Source organism: Lepus europaeus, chromosome 6, assembly GCF_033115175.1.
Source record: "Lepus europaeus isolate LE1 chromosome 6, mLepTim1.pri, whole genome shotgun sequence".
NCBI classification, from domain to species: domain Eukaryota; kingdom Metazoa; phylum Chordata; class Mammalia; order Lagomorpha; family Leporidae; genus Lepus; species Lepus europaeus.
Window position 1 is genome coordinate 130,302,125 of NC_084832.1, and position 17,581 is coordinate 130,319,705.

Sequence of the window (17,581 nt, forward strand, 5' to 3'; positions counted from 1 at the left end):
AACTATGAAATGTAGTTAAATATTATCAGAACTCAATAAGCTTTAAGACAAGTAATGTTGAAAAAAATGCAATGTTGATACTAAAAAGGGATAGAAAAAATCAAATTAATTAGTAATACATACAAAAATAAAATACAGATGTATCAGGCCAGAAAAATAGATTCCTCACATCTAAATTCTCATGTGAAGGCCGCCCATTTAGAAGTACAATCCTGAAGAAGAAGAAAAGTTGAGGCAGGCGTTGGGACTTAGCAGGTAAAGCCATTGCCTGCAGCGTCAGCAGCCCCTGTGGGCGCTGGTTCATGTCTCCGCTAATGGCCTGAGAAAAGCAGTGGAAGATGGATCAAGCGCTTGCCCCTGATGCCCACATGGGAGACCTGGAGCAGGCTCCTGGCTTCGGCCTGGCTCAATATCTGCTCTTGTGGCCATCTGGGGAGTAGACCGGTGGTGGGTGGAAGATCTCTCTCCCTCTCTCTCTCCTGTTTCTGTGTCTCTCTCTTTCCCTCTGTAACTCTGACTTTCAAATAAATAAATAAACTCTGAAACTCTGACTTCCTCCTAGGGTTTTGTTTGTTCCTTCTTTAGGTAGCTAAATTGTGACCGTATTTCATAACCATGGGAAACCATTTCGCCTAAAAAGTCACCATCACTGCCTGTCCCAGTAGGTCAGCACATTGTTGACCTAAAGCAAAGAAGCTTCAAGATACCACTTCATATTATTCCAAATCAAAACCAGGTTACTTTTTAAAAATAGCTCACTCCTTAAAAGACACAGAGAGGGAGAGATGCAGTTCCAGGCCCTGTCAAATCTCCGTACAATTCTCCCTCTCAGGTGGCGTGCAGAGACTATGAGGAGGAATGGAGCCATTGCTGAGGCATTTTTATTTTTCTTTCTTGGGTTTGTTTGGAAAAACTGCCTTTCAGCTTTGCACCTTCAGTCTTCTCGTTTCCCACTTTTCAGGGTCTTCCCAGCGTCATCTTTGCCCTATGATATGCCATGCCATGACACCCCCGGCCCCAGAGCTGGGCCTAAGTAACTGGGACAGCTCCCTCTCTTCAGGGCGCAGCTCGCCGCAGGGTCCCCAGCTCTCAGATCAGGCCTGACCCCACGTCCCTTGTTAGCGGTAAAAATGAGAAAGTGCGTTATTTATCACATGGTTTTTACTTTTTTAACACAAAGACTGAAAACTAAAAATTCCAGCCAACCAAATTCTCATTTACATTAAACAATGTTAGACAGCCACTTTAATTTGTTCTTGAAACACACGACAGTTGAATGACTCTAACGGTTATTTTAATCTTTAGCTGAAAACGCCAGGGTCAAGAGGCTGACCACTGATGGGTGGGAATCTCGACTCAACTGGAGACAGGCTGCTTCTCATCTCCTGGGAGTGGCTTCAAGAAATCAAATTAAGAGCTGACCACAAAATCCTACTATCTTCATAGCTCAATTTCTGGTCATCTGACTTGACTTTTTGAGTTGGCAAAAGCGAATTTACATCCAAACTGTGTCTCATCTCAGCCAATTCCTGGTTGTGTAAATTTACTAGCTATGTAAGCAACCTTTCTAAGCCTTCAGGTTTACTTACCTGTAAAATTAGGGTAATAACTACCTTCAAAACTGTGATATTCAAATGAGATCCTGTATGCAAAACTCTAACAGTATAGCGTTTGCTAGTAACTACTAAGAATATTACTAATAAGGTAAAACCAACTATGTGAAAATCCATATTACAGCAGCAAATTCTATTATTTGTGACACATGGATGAATTAGTCAATACAACCAAACCTATCTTTTTTTCCCCTCCTTTGCATTTTAGCCACGAGGATACTAAGTTCTCTATGTCACTGGTAAGCTGTACAAATTTACATGAAGACCCATGCTTGCCTAAGGGCAGATTACTCTTTAAAATGTAAATATGCATTTGTATAACTGAAAAACGAGTGATGTCGAATACACATAAAAGATAGTCCGAACACTACAGAAGAGTAACACATAATTATCAGGAAAAAAAAAAAATTGTGTGGTTAATCCTCACGGGTCTTTGACACCAGATGTCTATGCCATGTTTCTCTGGGTTAAAAATGACTTAGTTATGCTTTGGGTAAACCACTCATCCTTACTGCCAACCCAAGTGCCCACAGGGACACAGGCTCACCCTCACCCAAGATGCAGCCACACCAGTCAATGCATTTCATAGGCCTGAGCACGGCCATTTCCTCAGGCCAGGGGACGTGACCCAGGTCAAGTTAACAAAGACCACTAACACTCAATTCTGAGACTTTGGTTCAACTCATGAGGATCCTGAATCTATCCTCTCACTTACCTGACTGCCATGGTGACCATATGCACAGGAATGCCAGGGGTCTATGCAGGAACACTGACACACTGAAAACAGAGGGGACTCTGGAAGCTTCTAGGCAGAGGCAGGCTTTGAGAGCTCATCAGTGCTGCACTTGAGAATGATTTACTCTCTACTCACTGAGGCTCACAGATTCGACTTTTTGGGTGAGCCAAATAAGTTGGGTATTCCATCACTTGCACATGAAAGAACACTAAGTTATTTAAGGGCTGTTTGCAAGAAAATGAATTATCCTAGTATTTCCCAAAGTAGATGTCCTGTTTACGGATGAACACAGAAAGAAAATGCCAGTGCAATGCCTTTCTTGTAATGCCTCTAAGAAAGCAGTGCGAACCTTTCCAGCTCCATTTTTCTGCTACAGCAGAAGCCAGTCAGCTTCAGGGCACCGGAGAAGCAGTCTTAGTTTGATTTGATTTGGTGCCTGGCAACTAGGAGCCTCATTCCAGTACGTAGCGTGGTTCAACCAGGAGCCGAGCCTCTGGTGGGCAAGTCAGTGCTTCCTGCCGCGCTCTGCCCACGGGTGTATTTAACAACTCTGCTTCAAAAACTTACTCTTTCAGGTGTGAACTAACATCTCCAGCACTAACTAGACAGGCCTGGAAATTGGAGGCCAATTTTACTACAAATGGACTTGTCACAACACATGTGTAGAAGTTGAGTCAACATTCAAGCCAAGAGAACTTGACTTTTTTTTCTTTGCAATGTGAAAGTCAGAGGAGGCCAGGAGAACTCAAATTGTTTATTCTGTTAATTGGAAGCAACAGACTGATGCAACACTTATTATAAATAGAGCTAAACATTTCAAGAAGGGTCAACTTGTCCAATTTCAGTTTGCATATTATCTGGGCCAGCAGATCACAATCCTGGCTGCAAAATAAGAATTTATCAGGGTTTTTTGTTTGCTTTTAATGATGATACCAAGATCTGATTAAAGTCAGTTTTAGAAACTCAGGTAGAAAGGGAAACAGGTCATGGTAAACTCTGCCACTGTATTTTTAATCTTGCAATGTAAAAACATTAATTTTAAATAGTAAATAATTTACGTATCACACAATTTGTGAAGGTTGCTTTTCCACTTATCACCTTGCTTTTTGTAATATATTAGGGCCTTTATGAAAAGAAATGGGCGTGGTCAAGGCATCTGTTGACACCTGAAAACACTCCATCTGTACTTCTTGGCCAAACTCTTCCTTTCGAGCCTAAATTAATCTATGTCACTGGGCTGCCCAGTCTCATGCAGCCCCTGGACATTGGTAGTGGATTAAAGGTGGTCTTAATATTTTAGTTTTCCTTCTATCAATTGTGGGATCTATTGCCCCTGCCCTGGGCTGTGACGGATATGACACATGGCATGGCATATGGTGGAAGTGCTGCTGTGCCAGTCCCAAACCCCATCTGTAAAAGCCTGGAGCCACTCCTAGAAAGCTCTGATTGCTATTCTCATGGAGAGCCCTTGGGGAAAAGTTCTGACAGGAGGAGAGGGAGGGAGGCCCTGCCCTGCTAGCCTTCCAGCCAGTGCAGCACAAGGCCCAAGAGAACTGGGGCCTTCAGCTCCGCCCAGTTTCCTGCTGACCTGCACCAAGCATGGGGGAGAGGGATCACCTAGCTTGCTCTGTTTGAGACCCTGACACAGAACACTGATACAGGTAAGGGAAAGGTGGCTGTTGTGAGCCTTGGAGTTTGGGGCACTTTGTGAGGTAGCACGGATAAGGCCCTAAGTACAGCCCTGCCTACCACAGCATAAACACACCTAGAGGCTTGTAAGAAATGCCAATGCTTGGGCCAGGACCCGACCCAATGATTCACTAGTCCCCAAGTCATACACTGATAGCGCTGGAGTTAGGGAAGCATAGACGCCCACATCTGGCTGCCCGGGACACTCAAATGACTGGGGGGTCCCAATCCAATGACATGAGCACTGCCGATTCAGATCAAATTCCTCACTTGCTGGGAGCAAGGCCTGCTCAACAGGCATCATGAGGGTGAAAACCCTGACAGTCCTTACTTCACGTCTGTCTGGCCGTGGTTCTCCACAGAGGGGCTCCCCAGTCCTTACTTCACGTCTGTCTGGCCGTGGTTCTCCACAGAGGGGCTCCCCAGTCCTTACTTCACGTCTGTCTGGCCGTGGTTCTCCACAGAGGGGCTCCCCAGTCCTTACTTCACGTCTGTCTGGCCGTGGTTCTCCACAGAGGGGCTCCCCAGTCCTTACTTCACGTCTGTCTGGCCGTGGTTCTCCACAGAGGGGCTCCCCAGTCCTTACTTCACGTCTGTCTGGCCGTGGTTCTCCACAGAGGGGCTCCCCAGTCCTTACTTCACGTCTGTCTGGCCGTGGTTCTCCACAGAGGGGCTCCCCAGTCCTTACTTCACGTCTGTCTGGCCGTGGTTCTCCACAGAGGGGCTCCCCAGTCCTTACTTCACGTCTGTCTGGCCGTGGTTCTCCACAGAGGGGCTCCCCAGTCCTTACTTCACGTCTGACTGGCCGTGGTTCTCCACAGAGGGGCTCCCCAGTCCTTACTTCACGTCTGTCTGGCCGTGGTTCTCCACAGAGGGGCTCCCCAGTCCTTACTTCACGTCTGTCTGGCCGTGGTTCTCCACAGAGGGGCTCCCCAGTCCTTACTTCACGTCTGTCTGGCCGTGGTTCTCCACAGAGGGGCTCCCCAGTCCTTACTTCGCGTCTGTCTGGCCGTGGTTCTCCACAGAGGGGCTCCCCAGTCCTTACTTCGCGTCTGTCTGGCCGTGGTTCTCCACAGAGGGGCTCCCCAGTCCTTACTTCGCGTCTGTCTGGCCGTGGTTCTCCACAGAGGGGCTCCCCAGTCCTTACTTCGCGTCTGTCTGGCCGTGGTTCTCCACAGAGGGGCTCCCCAGTCCTTACTTCGCGTCTGTCTGGCCGTGGTTCTCCACAGAGGGGCTCCCCAGTCCTTACTTCGCGTCTGTCTGGCCGTGGTTCTCCACAGAGGGGCTCCCCAGTCCTTACTTCGCGTCTGTCTGGCCGTGGTTCTCCACAGAGGGGCTCCCCAGTCCTTACTTCGCGTCTGTCTGGCCGTGGTTCTCCACAGAGGGGCTCCCCAGTCCTTACTTCGCGTCTGTCTGGCCGTGGTTCTCCACAGAGGGGCTCCCCAGTCCTTACTTCGCGTCTGTCTGGCCGTGGTTCTCCACAGAGGGGCTCCCCAGTCCTTACTTCGCGTCTGTCAGGCCGTGGTTCTCCACAGAGGGGCTCCCCAGTCCTTACTTCGCGTCTGTCTGGCCGTGGTTCTCCACAGAGGGGCTCCCCAGTCCTTACTTCGCGTCTGTCTGGCCGTGGTTCTCCACAGAGGGGCTCCCCAGTCCTTACTTCGCGTCTGTCTGGCCGTGGTTCTCCACAGAGGGGCTCCCCAGTCCTTACTTCGCGTCTGTCTGGCCGTGGTTCTCCACAGAGGGGCTCCCCAGTCCTTACTTCGCGTCTGTCTGGCCGTGGTTCTCCACAGAGGGGCTCCCCAGTCCTTACTTCGCGTCTGTCTGGCCGTGGTTCTCCACAGAGGGGCTCCCCAGTCCTTACTTCACGTCTGTCTGGCCGTGGTTCTCCACAGAGGGGCTCCCCAGTCCTTACTTCACGTCTGACTGGCCGTGGTTCTCCACAGAGGGGCTCCCCAGTCCTTACTTCACGTCTGACTGGCCGTGGTTCTCCACAGAGGGGCTCCCCAGTCCTTACTTCACGTCTGTCTGGCCGTGGTTCTCCACAGAGGGGCTCCCCAGTCCTTACTTCACGTCTGTCTGGCCGTGGTTCTCCACAGAGGGGCTCCCCAGTCCTTACTTCACCTCTGTCTGGCCGTGGTTCTCCACAGAGGGGCTCCCCAGTCCTTACTTCACGTCTGTCTGGCCGTGGTTCTCCACAGAGGGGCTCCCCAGTCCTTACTTCACGTCTGACTGGCCGTGGTTCTCCACAGAGGGGCTCCCCAGTCCTTACTTCACGTCTGTCTGGCCGTGGTTCTCCACAGAGGGGCTCCCCAGTCCTTACTTCGCGTCTGTCTGGCCGTGGTTCTCCACAGAGGGGCTCCCCAGTCCTTACTTCGCGTCTGTCTGGCCGTGGTTCTCCACAGAGGGGCTCCCCAGTCCTTACTTCGCGTCTGTCTGGCCGTGGTTCTCCACAGAGGGGCTCCCCAGTCCTTACTTCGCGTCTGTCTGGCCGTGGTTCTCCACAGAGGGGCTCCCCAGTCCTTACTTCGCGTCTGTCTGGCCGTGGTTCTCCACAGAGGGGCTCCCCAGTCCTTACTTCGCGTCTGTCTGGCCGTGGTTCTCCACAGAGGGGCTCCCCAGTCCTTACTTCGCGTCTGTCTGGCCGTGGTTCTCCACAGAGGGGCTCCCCAGTCCTTACTTCGCGTCTGTCTGGCCGTGGTTCTCCACAGAGGGGCTCCCCAGTCCTTACTTCGCGTCTGTCTGGCCGTGGTTCTCCACAGAGGGGCTCCCCAGTCCTTACTTCGCGTCTGTCTGGCCGTGGTTCTCCACAGAGGGGCTCCCCAGTCCTTACTTCGCGTCTGTCTGGCCGTGGTTCTCCACAGAGGGGCTCCCCAGTCCTTACTTCGCGTCTGTCTGGCCGTGGTTCTCCACAGAGGGGCTCCCCAGTCCTTACTTCGCGTCTGTCTGGCCGTGGTTCTCCACAGAGGGGCTCCCCAGTCCTTACTTCGCGTCTGTCTGGCCGTGGTTCTCCACAGAGGGGCTCCCCAGTCCTTACTTCACGTCTGTCTGGCCGTGGTTCTCCACAGAGGGGCTCCCCAGTCCTTACTTCACGTCTGTCTGGCCGTGGTTCTCCACAGAGGGGCTCCCCAGTCCTTACTTCACGTCTGTCTGGCCGTGGTTCTCCACAGAGGGGCTCCCCAGTTCCTAAGAGCTAGCGTGGAAGTTCCTGGAAGGGCAGAGGAGTTTTCACACCACTGTGTGATTCCCAAGTAGCCTCCCAAAGAAGTGAGATTCTAAGAATGGGAGTGGGTATTCTCACATGTACTTTTTGACAGATTTAGTTAAAAGCAAACAAAATGGTATTTGTTGTATAGGTTTTTTTTTTCTCTTGATACTTTGTTTTACAACAGTGTAAAGATTATTCTAATGAGGCAGTTTTCATGCACCAAGGACTTCACAGGGATGCACCAGGTGACACAGAGATGCAGATAAAGACCCCGTCCTGACCTGCAGGGTAGAATTCACACAGTTTCGGAGTCACACAAGAAGATGCACACAATCCCTTTGAAGGGGGATCTTAACGAGTTCCACAGAACCAACACCCACGAGTGCTGGACAGCAGAATTGAGAAGGGTGTCAGGAGTCATCACAATGTAAGTGATACTGGGACATCATGACAAAGAGGAGAAATGAAGAAACAAAACAACAGACACTTGCTGGCAAGCAACAGCAGCTGTCAACCAACAACCAGCCGCACCTGCTGTGTAACTGTCTTCAGCAGCGGTGCTGACTCTGAGCCAGCACTCAGGAACACTGGGACAGGTCCGGAGCCAACACAGGCTCACCAGACACACAGAAGCACACCCTGGTGTTACTGCAGCAGATATCCCACGATGATCTCCTGTGTGCCAGACATTTCGGGGGCATCACTGGTCTTCGGAATTCATTCATTCACAGACATCTCCGTGCATCCCTGTCCCAGCGTAACGGAACGACTCGGCACCAAAGTCTTACTTCATTCACATGTCTTACCTTTACAGACTTTGCAGCAGCTATGAGACAAGGTGATCTGCTGAGACTCAGGACAGTCCAAAGCTGGACAGACTGGACTCTCGACAAGCTTCATGGTCTGATCCTGTCGCACAACAGAAAGGAAGACCTCAGATGTTGTGAGCAGGACTTAAGTAGGAAGTTTCTAGATACAGCACACAAGACTGTCATCTTGAGGAGCCCTGCACAGGTCAAGGGCGCACTCTTGAAAGGGCACCGGGTCCCAACAGGAAGGCCTGTAGAATGGACAAGCAATGCTGAGACCCAGAGCCCAATACTGCAGCAGGGCCACCTGCCACACCAGGCAACCCTGAGAGCCTGCTACTTTCACAGCACAGCTGCAAGGCCACAGGCCAGCTGTGGCAAACATCAGGCCCTCACTTTGAAAAGGAACAGCAAAAAAATTGGGTTTTGCAAACACTGTCAAAGTTTTCCTACAGAGCTTCGTTACAAAGAGGTGATTCCGTTATGGAATACTGGAGAAGACTTGCAAAGCACGTGAGGGAAGAACATGGCCTAGCATGTTTTCCAGCACTGAGTTGGTACTCAGTGAATTAAGAAATCAGCATAAAATTATTATACTTCTAGCAACTAAAACTGATTACATCATTATCAAGGAGAAACCAAAATGCAAACGATGCTTCCAACCATGGCCATGGCGCTGCCCAGGAAGCAAGCATGTAGCTTCTCTGCTACTAGCCCTCATCTCTTAAGGGCCATGAACTAGGCTGCACTATGCAACAAAACATCTGGAAACGTGCAGGCTTCCATTCTAACTACTGGTCAACAGCTGAGATCTTTCGATGTATTCGTGTAAGTACTGCTTTTAAGAAAGATGAACCTATTTTAACCAGCATCTGCTTTACTGGCTCATTTACATAGAGGACCTTCTCCAACCATAGTCTCTTACCAAGAATGTGGCAGGAGGCATGTACACAGTGGTGTCAACTACCAATCTTTTCTTGGCTCAACAGTGACTTCTTTTCTAGGGATCTGATTTTCAAGAACACTGTTGAAGTCACAGACTCCCTAGGACATTGTTTCAAGGGCACAACACTGATGAAGAAAAGACAAATGGGGACACAGGGATTGGAACTGACAGCCCAGAAAACCACGGTGAGAGAGACCTGCCAATTAGCTCAAGGTATAAATACAGGAGTCCAAAGACTGAATCGAGAGCTCGAAGCACATCCCACAGCTGTCCCCAACTTTCATCTATAATGTCCTATAGATTCTACCAAGTCAATGTATACATTTACTTTCAGCTCCATGAGGCTATGGAACAAGGCCACGGGAAGTGCACACAAGATTCTGAAGGCTGAATGATGAAAGAGTGGCAAGCTTCATCCATGATCTGTACACTGACTCCATGCTGAAGTGATGATATTTTGGATGTATGGGCAAAACACAGCAAATTTAGCCCAATAAAAATTGTGTGTGTGGCTTGCAATCTATTTCTACTATCCAGCACAATGTGAAAGAGTAGAAAAGGGTTCCTATCATTGGAGCAAATGAAAGGTAGCATTTATTTTTCTTATACTTACTAAGCACTGCAGTGCTGCCTATATGCAGATTTCTAACTCAGTGAATAGACAATTAAATGATTTCCTAGCAAATTTAAAATCCCATAAGCAACTATCCCAGTAAATTCTAAGTATTACATAACATATTCTGGTGAAATACACACACACACACACACAGGTGAGAAACTCCAAGGCCTTCCAGACTCATTTCTTTGAGATGGTCACCTACGCTCAGTAGAGCGGGCATCACAGACACACACCCCCCAAGGTCTTCACAACAGCGAAACACAAGCTGACCTGAATTTACATGGCACAAGGTAGCCTCACAGAACATGAATTTGATGGGAGAGTATTGTATCCATCGGCAAAAGATTTACAATCATTAATTTACATGCGTGAAAAAATAACAGGAATCTAATTTGAACTACAGTTAACAGTTCACGTTTTCTCTGTCCTAGAATTGGGAAACGATGAGCTTCTGAAGACAGGAACACCATGCAGGCATCATGGGCACAATTCTGAAGGCCCAGGGCCAATCGCTTACCTTGCACTCATACAAGACGCACACTCCAGAGGAGGAGTAGCCTGTACTTCTCTCTCCTTCAAAGTAGGTTCCTCCTTGAAACTGGCAAATGGCTTTGGAATAAAAAAATACAAACATATTATTTTATGAGGAAAAACCAGTTAGAGGTGTTTGGTCTTTTTATCACAGCATTTCACATGTTCTTGAGCCCTGTTCAGGGTGTTTGAATGACTGGGCCCATCAGGGCAATGTACAGGAGGCACACAGAAACACCTGTCCGTGTTATGAGAGTCGCCCAAGGCTCAGAGAGGACAGGGGCAGCACAGGGCAGAATCCAACCCGGTCCACCAAGGCAGAATCAGGCAGCTCATGGGACAACAGCAGAGGCAGCACAAGACAAGACAAGTTCCTCTGCAAACAGCCACTACAGAGTGCTGGGACAGCCAGCCAGAAAGAAGCTGCGCCCATGTCAGCTTCAGCTTTCCACACTAGCGTTACTCCACTTAACGTGGCTTAGGAGGTCCCACTCAGGACGCTGCGAGGCCTCACTGTGAGGCACTCTCGCTTCCATCCCAAGTAAAGAGTTTTAAAACACAACTGTAGTCAATGGAAAAATGTTTTTCATTAGTGAAAATGAATAGCATGTCACATTCTTCCCCCCTGACCTTGCAAAGTATTTACAGTGGACACAACCGCTCAGTCAGCTGCAACTGTCTGCTTATTGTGCAGTGAACGAATGAATGGTTCAGACCGCCAGCCCATGTGACCCTCACCTACATAGAGGCGGGCTGCCCTAAGGGGACCTCGCTGCAGCATCATATGGGGCACAGGCCCCATCTAGGGCTTGACCTGATCTGTGCTTTTGTGCTGTTTGTTTTAAAGAGCATCCAGAATTTTTGATGCTTCAACAACATCCAGAACTACAAAGGCAGTTATTCAAAGACCAGTGGAAGTGAGTACAAAGCATACACTGCCTCTGGCACTTGGTTTTTCTCATTCACTGAGAGAGAGAGAGAGAGAGAGAGAGAGAGAGAGAGAGAGAGAGAGAGAACAAAACGCACATCCCCATCCCTACACTCTCACAATGGGCCAGAGCAAAGGCAGAAGCTTGGAGACCAGGTCTCCTACACAGCAGCAGAGAGTCAACTACTTGAGCCATCACCACTGCCTCCCAGGGTCCAAATTAGCAGCAAGTTGGAATCAGAAGTAGAGCCAGGACTCAAACCCAGGCACACCAATATGGGAGGTGGCCATTTACCTGGTATGATAAACAGCCAAGCCAAACCTCTGTCCCCAACTTTCATCTATAATGTCCTATAGATTCTACCAAGTCAATGTACACATTTACTTTCAGCTCCACTTTATGAGTTAGAAGAAACTGTTTCACTCTTAGGAATTTAGCTCTCCCCATTACCTTTAAAGCTATCAATTTGCCTACAGTAGCAAAGATTAGACATACTTTTATTAATATCAATATATGGCCACATAAATATTCACACCTTAAGTGTGACACAATTTTCATCCTCATTGAAAAATTCACTAATTAAAAGTGTACATTTAAATAATGGAAACCATGCACATTTCTTAAATGCTACCCTTCAGCCAATGTTACTCAGTTTTTATTAACAAATGTGATCGCATAATATACATCGAACATGTTCAGCTTGCTAGAAAAGAACACAATTCATTTTCATAAATTATATTACTTAAAGGCTGGCAGAAACTTGCTCATTCATGAATATTCAAATGAAGGTGCAGACTTGTCAGCTGCATGCTCTGTATCATGCAAGGAATTAAAGTGGTGCGTGCATTTACTTAATGAACCTCACTGCAAAACATGTCTCTTCAATGTGTCACTTTTAGAGCATGCTCTTTTTTGATAACTTCTGAAACCCAGTAACCTCCAAATACCAAGATCTGACATATTGCAAGCTTACTTACACCTACTAAGTGCTGCATTTTATAATAAAGATGAATAAAGCCTTTTACTTCTGTTCAGCACCCACCCTTAGAAGGTCCCTGCCTTGATGAGTGCAGCCTATTCAGATACAAGGGTGTGAACAAGAGGGCAAAGGGAACTCTGTGCAACGCACAGGGCAAGTCTCCTCAAACAAAGTCCTGGGATAATTTAATATTCAGGCAGAGCAGATGGACCACTCTCAACTCTAATTCAAAGAACCCAAACAGGCAACGTATGGGACAATAAGGCACCAAATGGAGCTTGGCAGAAAGAGAGAAGCAGGGAAGTGAAGGAGACCACAACTGCCTGGCTCTCATTCAACAGTGGGCACAGCAGGGTGACAGCGCAGGGCAAAGGCACCTGAGTGGCCTCCATCCCATTTCACTCTTGACCCAGTGCTCGGACTCTGCAGAACCGTGGAATACCCACGTTTCCGTGGGATACCCAGTAAAGCCAGTAGGATACGCCTTCCCTTAGCTCTGTGGGGGAGAAAAAGTGGAACAGAACAAAAGACGCATCATGATTCCCAGAAGGACTGCCAGCATCGTGAAAAGCCCACCAGAGTGGCTCCGGGCCTTTCCTAAGAGGACGCCAGGGTAAGGGCCCGACCTCCGCCCGCACATTTTACATGTGTGCACTGACTGCTCCTCCACGGCACGTGCCTCCTGCTGGGCAAGGGGATCTACCCGAGTGAGCCGTGGCTCACACCCTCTCACCCAATAGGGCATGCAGGCTCATCCACGGCCAGTGACAACAGAAACCCAAGGAAAGGCCAAGGGGAGGGAACCGGAGGTGACACAGAAACACAGGAGATGAAAGGCGGCCTCCTGGGAAGGCACAGCTCAGGAACGGGCAGCTGGAAGAGGCACAAACAAGGCTGGTCATGGGCACAGACTGTACAGGTAGGAAGTCTCCCTATGCCTGGGTGACAGAACAAGAAGAGGAGACAGGTGGTGGGAGCTGGGCTGCCAAGGAGGGCACAGTAGCAGCCTGCAGTAGGTGGGAGCAGGATGACGCATGGCAAACCACCCTCCTCCGGCTCCAAATCTCTCGCAAGCCCCTCCCCTGGCAATCCGTATGGTCTCCTAAGTCAGCCAGGGTCGACAGCAGAAGAGACAAGCTAGGAGCAAGGGTGCCTGGGAAGAATGAGCTGCCCAGTGGCTATCACACTAACCCATTATGGGCCACGGCAGCCTCACAGGCAAGAGGAAGTATGAGACAGTGGAACCTGAAAACACATGTTTGAGGAGAAAGGACAACAGCTCCACTAAAGGGAAGCCCAGATGGCATGCTGAAATAAGGTCAGAAAGGGCTGAGTTCTAGCAAAACTGAGCGTCCAGAGAAGCAGACCTGGCCTGTCCCGATTTCACCCAGTGCCAGCCATGAAGGCAGTCACGGAGGACAGCAATGCCAGTGGCCATACCCAGGCGGCAGGACCACTTCTGGACTCCATGTAGGAAAAGCACCTGCCTGCCTACCATTCCCCTGCAGAGGCTACGGCAGCAAAGAATCAACAGCCACGGGAACACATTATGTGCATGAACCATGGCTTCACCTCTTTTCTAATGCTGCTCATGAACGTGAGTGTGCACTGCGCTCCTTGGCATGTAACTCCAGACTCCTGTGCCTCGAATCACTGACCAGCTTCAGGGGGAATTCTATCTATCAGGACGCTGACTGATCAACTGAATGTACTGTGTGTGTGTGTATACTTTAAGATACGAAGCTTCTGGGTAGATGTACATAAACATACTCACACAGCTGTTTCACACACTGCAGACCAAGCTCAGTCCCTGATGAAATCAGACTAACTCACAGCCATTCAGCCAGTCTTTAACCATTGCCATTAACCAATGTCACTTATGTATTTGCTGTGACTCTAGCATCCTGGTCCATGTACATACATCACTCATGGCTCCCAGAGAACAGCCTGTTGTGCCCCAAGTGGGAACACTGAGAAAATCCTGGAGAAATTAAGTAAGATGACATAACAATTTGGCATATGCTTTGCCAATGCTACACTGAACATCACAAGTTACACACTTACTAGCAGTATAATACCCAAAAGCCATTCCTGTACATCACTTTCACATCTTCCCAGTTTAACAATGCAAATACAGCTAACAGCAAGTAGGAAGTCAAATGCAAATTTGAAAGTCATCGATTGTTAAAAAAAAAAGTATAGCTCAGATTGAGAAATGGCTAAGTGAAAGAAACCAGTAAAACAGAAATATCTAAATTCCAGTAAAAATGAAGAATCCTGAGCTAGAGGTCACTGATGCGGAGACAGCAACTGCAGATCCCTCTAAGTGGACTTAAATCAAATTCTGCAAATGTTTGTAGACAGAATTATCCAAATCCACCTAAAATGACTTTGCAGATCACACCACATTTCACTTCTGAACATTTCCACACTTGCTTCATGTTCAGCTTTTCCTGTGCGTCCACTTCAAACTCCTCAATGGGTATCAACACCTCTAAAATGTCCCAACAAAAACTAGAAGCTGTAGATGCCAGGAAACCACTATAATCCCCTTAGGCAAGACATGGATCTTAGGGTTTCCTTACGATCAGCTTGAGAACTCCAACCATCACTGCTCTGTGTTCTGACCAAGCTGGCTGTGGAGGGCAGACCTGCACGCAGCAACAGAGTTCCCACGGAGCTCTTGATCTCCTTTGCGAGAGCTCCTAACAACCCCATGGGTCAAAGCAGTTACTTCTCTCAGTCAACATGATAGTCAGTGAGACACAAATCAAAGTCACTCATTAACCGCAAACACCTATATTTGATTTTTATTATAGCATTTCAAAGAGAATGTACAGTAAATGCATTCATGATGCAGAGATTCTGTAGTATCAAGCAAAAAATAATAATAATACCTGAAAGTGTTTTAATATTCTTTAAAACTTCTAGTCAGCTATGTGACTTTTATCCAGCCCATAATCTTTTTCTGGAGTCTAGACTCACTTGCAGTCAATTCTTAAAAAATGTTTTCAGGGGCCGGTGCTGGGGCATAGCAGGTTAAGCCACCACTTGCAATGCCTGCATCTCATAGGGCTGCCAGTATGAGTCCTGGCTGCTCCACTTCTGATACAGCTCCCTCCTAATGCACCTGGGAAAGCAGCTGAAGACGGCCCAAGTGCTTGGGTCCCTGCACCCATGTGGAAGACCAAGAAGGAGCTCCTGGATTCTGGCTTCAGATCAGCCCAGCTCTAGCTGTTGAGGCCATGTGCTGAGTGAACCAGTGGAAGGAAGACATCCCCCCCCAACTCTTTCAAATAAATACATAGATCTTTAAAAAGGGTTTCAATAAAAGTCTTAAGCACCAAGTAATACAAATTCCTCTCTCCTGTACTCTGCACAAACCTCTGTCCAGCACGGACCCCACACCCTTTGCTCTAGGTGGGTCCCACCTGAGTACAGGGACTGTGCCTTCCTTATGTTGGAATCTTACTTGGTACTCAGCACTGCCCTGCATAACAAACTCCCATGGCTTGGCGCAAGACCTGAAATGAGTGAGTAAACTGAACTTTCAGAACCTCGCCTTTCCCTTCCCAGCTGGTCTCATCTTTGGATTCCGCATGTTACAATAAAGACTGTGCAGAAGTGCTCTAAACAACCTGGGGGCTGGTTCACCCACAGCTTGAGAGGAGGTGGACGGCTACCGTCAGTGCAGCCACTTCTGGTGTGCACAGCACAGGGTAACAACCTCAGAGGAGGCTGCCCGGGCAACTGGGTGACAAACTCTCCCCTTCCTCCAAATAACTCTAATTTCTCTGAGTCAATGCTATTTAAAATGATCAGCAGTTCATAGCACCCAAGTAATTCACAGATTCATTAAGTACACAGGATCATTTCCTGTAAATCTCTTGGGTATTTAGTTGTTGGCAACACTAATACGAGAGTTCAGGAAACGAGATGATGAGCGTGTCCGCACCACCGCTTGTCCCCTGTGTTACACACAGCAAGTCTTCCGGCTTCTAAAGGACAACAGAGCATCTTTCCTGAATTGAGGTCAGTAGCCTGTTCTTCCAAAAAGAGAACAGGCCCTAAAATACCAGGAAGCCACCAGCAGTGCAGGGTTAGGAGGCAAAGGAGGCTAAAAATAACTTCCAAACTAGAACAAGAGCAAAAAATGCAGACACCTGTCCAGAACAGCCTTTGGGTTGAGGCCTATATACTGGGAAAATAAGAGCTGGGTGTTTAAAGGGTAACAGCAAAAAGGCCAGGTCTATTCCAGCAGGAAGGCAGGAAGGACTCTAACCTCAAAAACCGCAACATGAAATATAACCTGAAACACCCTTGACTGATCTACCTTTAACCCCCATGTCACAGTCTTGATCCTGGCTCACAGGCCACAGAACAGTCTTGTAAAAAGCAAGATAACCAAAGTGGTTAGTCCCTCAGGAATAAGAACACTAAATTAAACAAATGGAGATAAAGATTTGGAGGAAAACTACATTGTTTGTTTCAGTGCTCACTTGAACACAGGAGGTGGTGAGTTTCAGGATCACTCTACAAACAAAACAGCACACACACAATAAGTAAAGTTCACACATGGCAGCCTCAGAGCCAGGGCTGGAACCCATCCGACAGGCACTCTGTGGACCTCTCCAACCACTAAAACCTAGGGAATCATTCACGATGAGAACATCACAATAGCCATGTTTGCAATGAGAACATTCAACTTTGGGCTTATCCAAAATGTTTGGCAACTTCTAGGGACACCTCAGTGTGAAGGAGATGGTGACCATGAAAGCTTCGTGAATTTTCAAGTATGGCCACGCTTGTGCTCAATTGAGAGATAACAATAAAGATGCAGGAACAGTGACTGTGCAGACTGTGTGGGCAAAGCAGGGAAGAGGGGCACTACATGGGTGGTAGGAGGAGGACCCTCTTCAATGCAGTCCCTAAGGCCACAGTAATGCTCCTCCCATTTTGCCAAGAACACAAGCCTAAGGAAAGTAAGAAGCACCAGGTCAGGGAATCAGAGGAAGCGAGGTGTAGAACAAGACAAGCAGGAGTACTGCACAGTGCGGAGGGAAGAGAGCACACAGAGAGCAGTGGGACAGACAAATTGACCAAAGTGCATGTGCGAGGGAGCTGCAGGGAAAGCAGAGAGCACCCCAGTATCAACAGGGAAGTATGTGCAGCAGTAGTGCGGCAGGCCCTGGTACCCGTGAGAAACGGTGCCGGAGAACCCCTCCGTCAGGAGACCACAGCAAAGTCACCCTCCCCCCTGCACAGAGCTTTGTCCATGTGCGGGAAGCAAGTCCCTGCACGAACTCCACGAACTCGGTCATGAGAGCGGCCCTGGACTCACACCCAGGGGAGGAGCATCTGAAAGTGAGCTCTTGCAGAGATACACCTCGACGTGATCTCAGTCCTCAACAGATACAACAGGCCCGAGAAAACAGCAACCCTAGGATCCTGAAGAGTGGGCAGCCCTGTGTCCTCCGGAGGTGACCTGTTACACACTGCATTTCACTGCATCTCCATCCCCAGAG

At 48.5% G+C, this 17,581-nt stretch overlaps 1 protein-coding gene across 2 annotated transcripts in view; it reads right to left on the reverse strand.

Moving 5' to 3' along the window:
• NELL2 (neural EGFL like 2) overlaps nt 1-17,581 on the reverse strand; it is a 482,922-nt gene that overhangs the window by 180,019 nt on the left and 285,322 nt on the right. For both annotated transcript variants that reach the window (XM_062195104.1, XM_062195103.1), the window contains exons 11-12: nt 10,135-10,226; nt 8,050-8,152 (exon numbers count right to left, since the gene is read on the reverse strand). In XM_062195104.1, the coding sequence (XP_062051088.1) occupies nt 8,050-8,152; nt 10,135-10,226 (195 nt within the window). The remainder of the gene's footprint in view (nt 1-8,049; nt 8,153-10,134; nt 10,227-17,581) is intronic.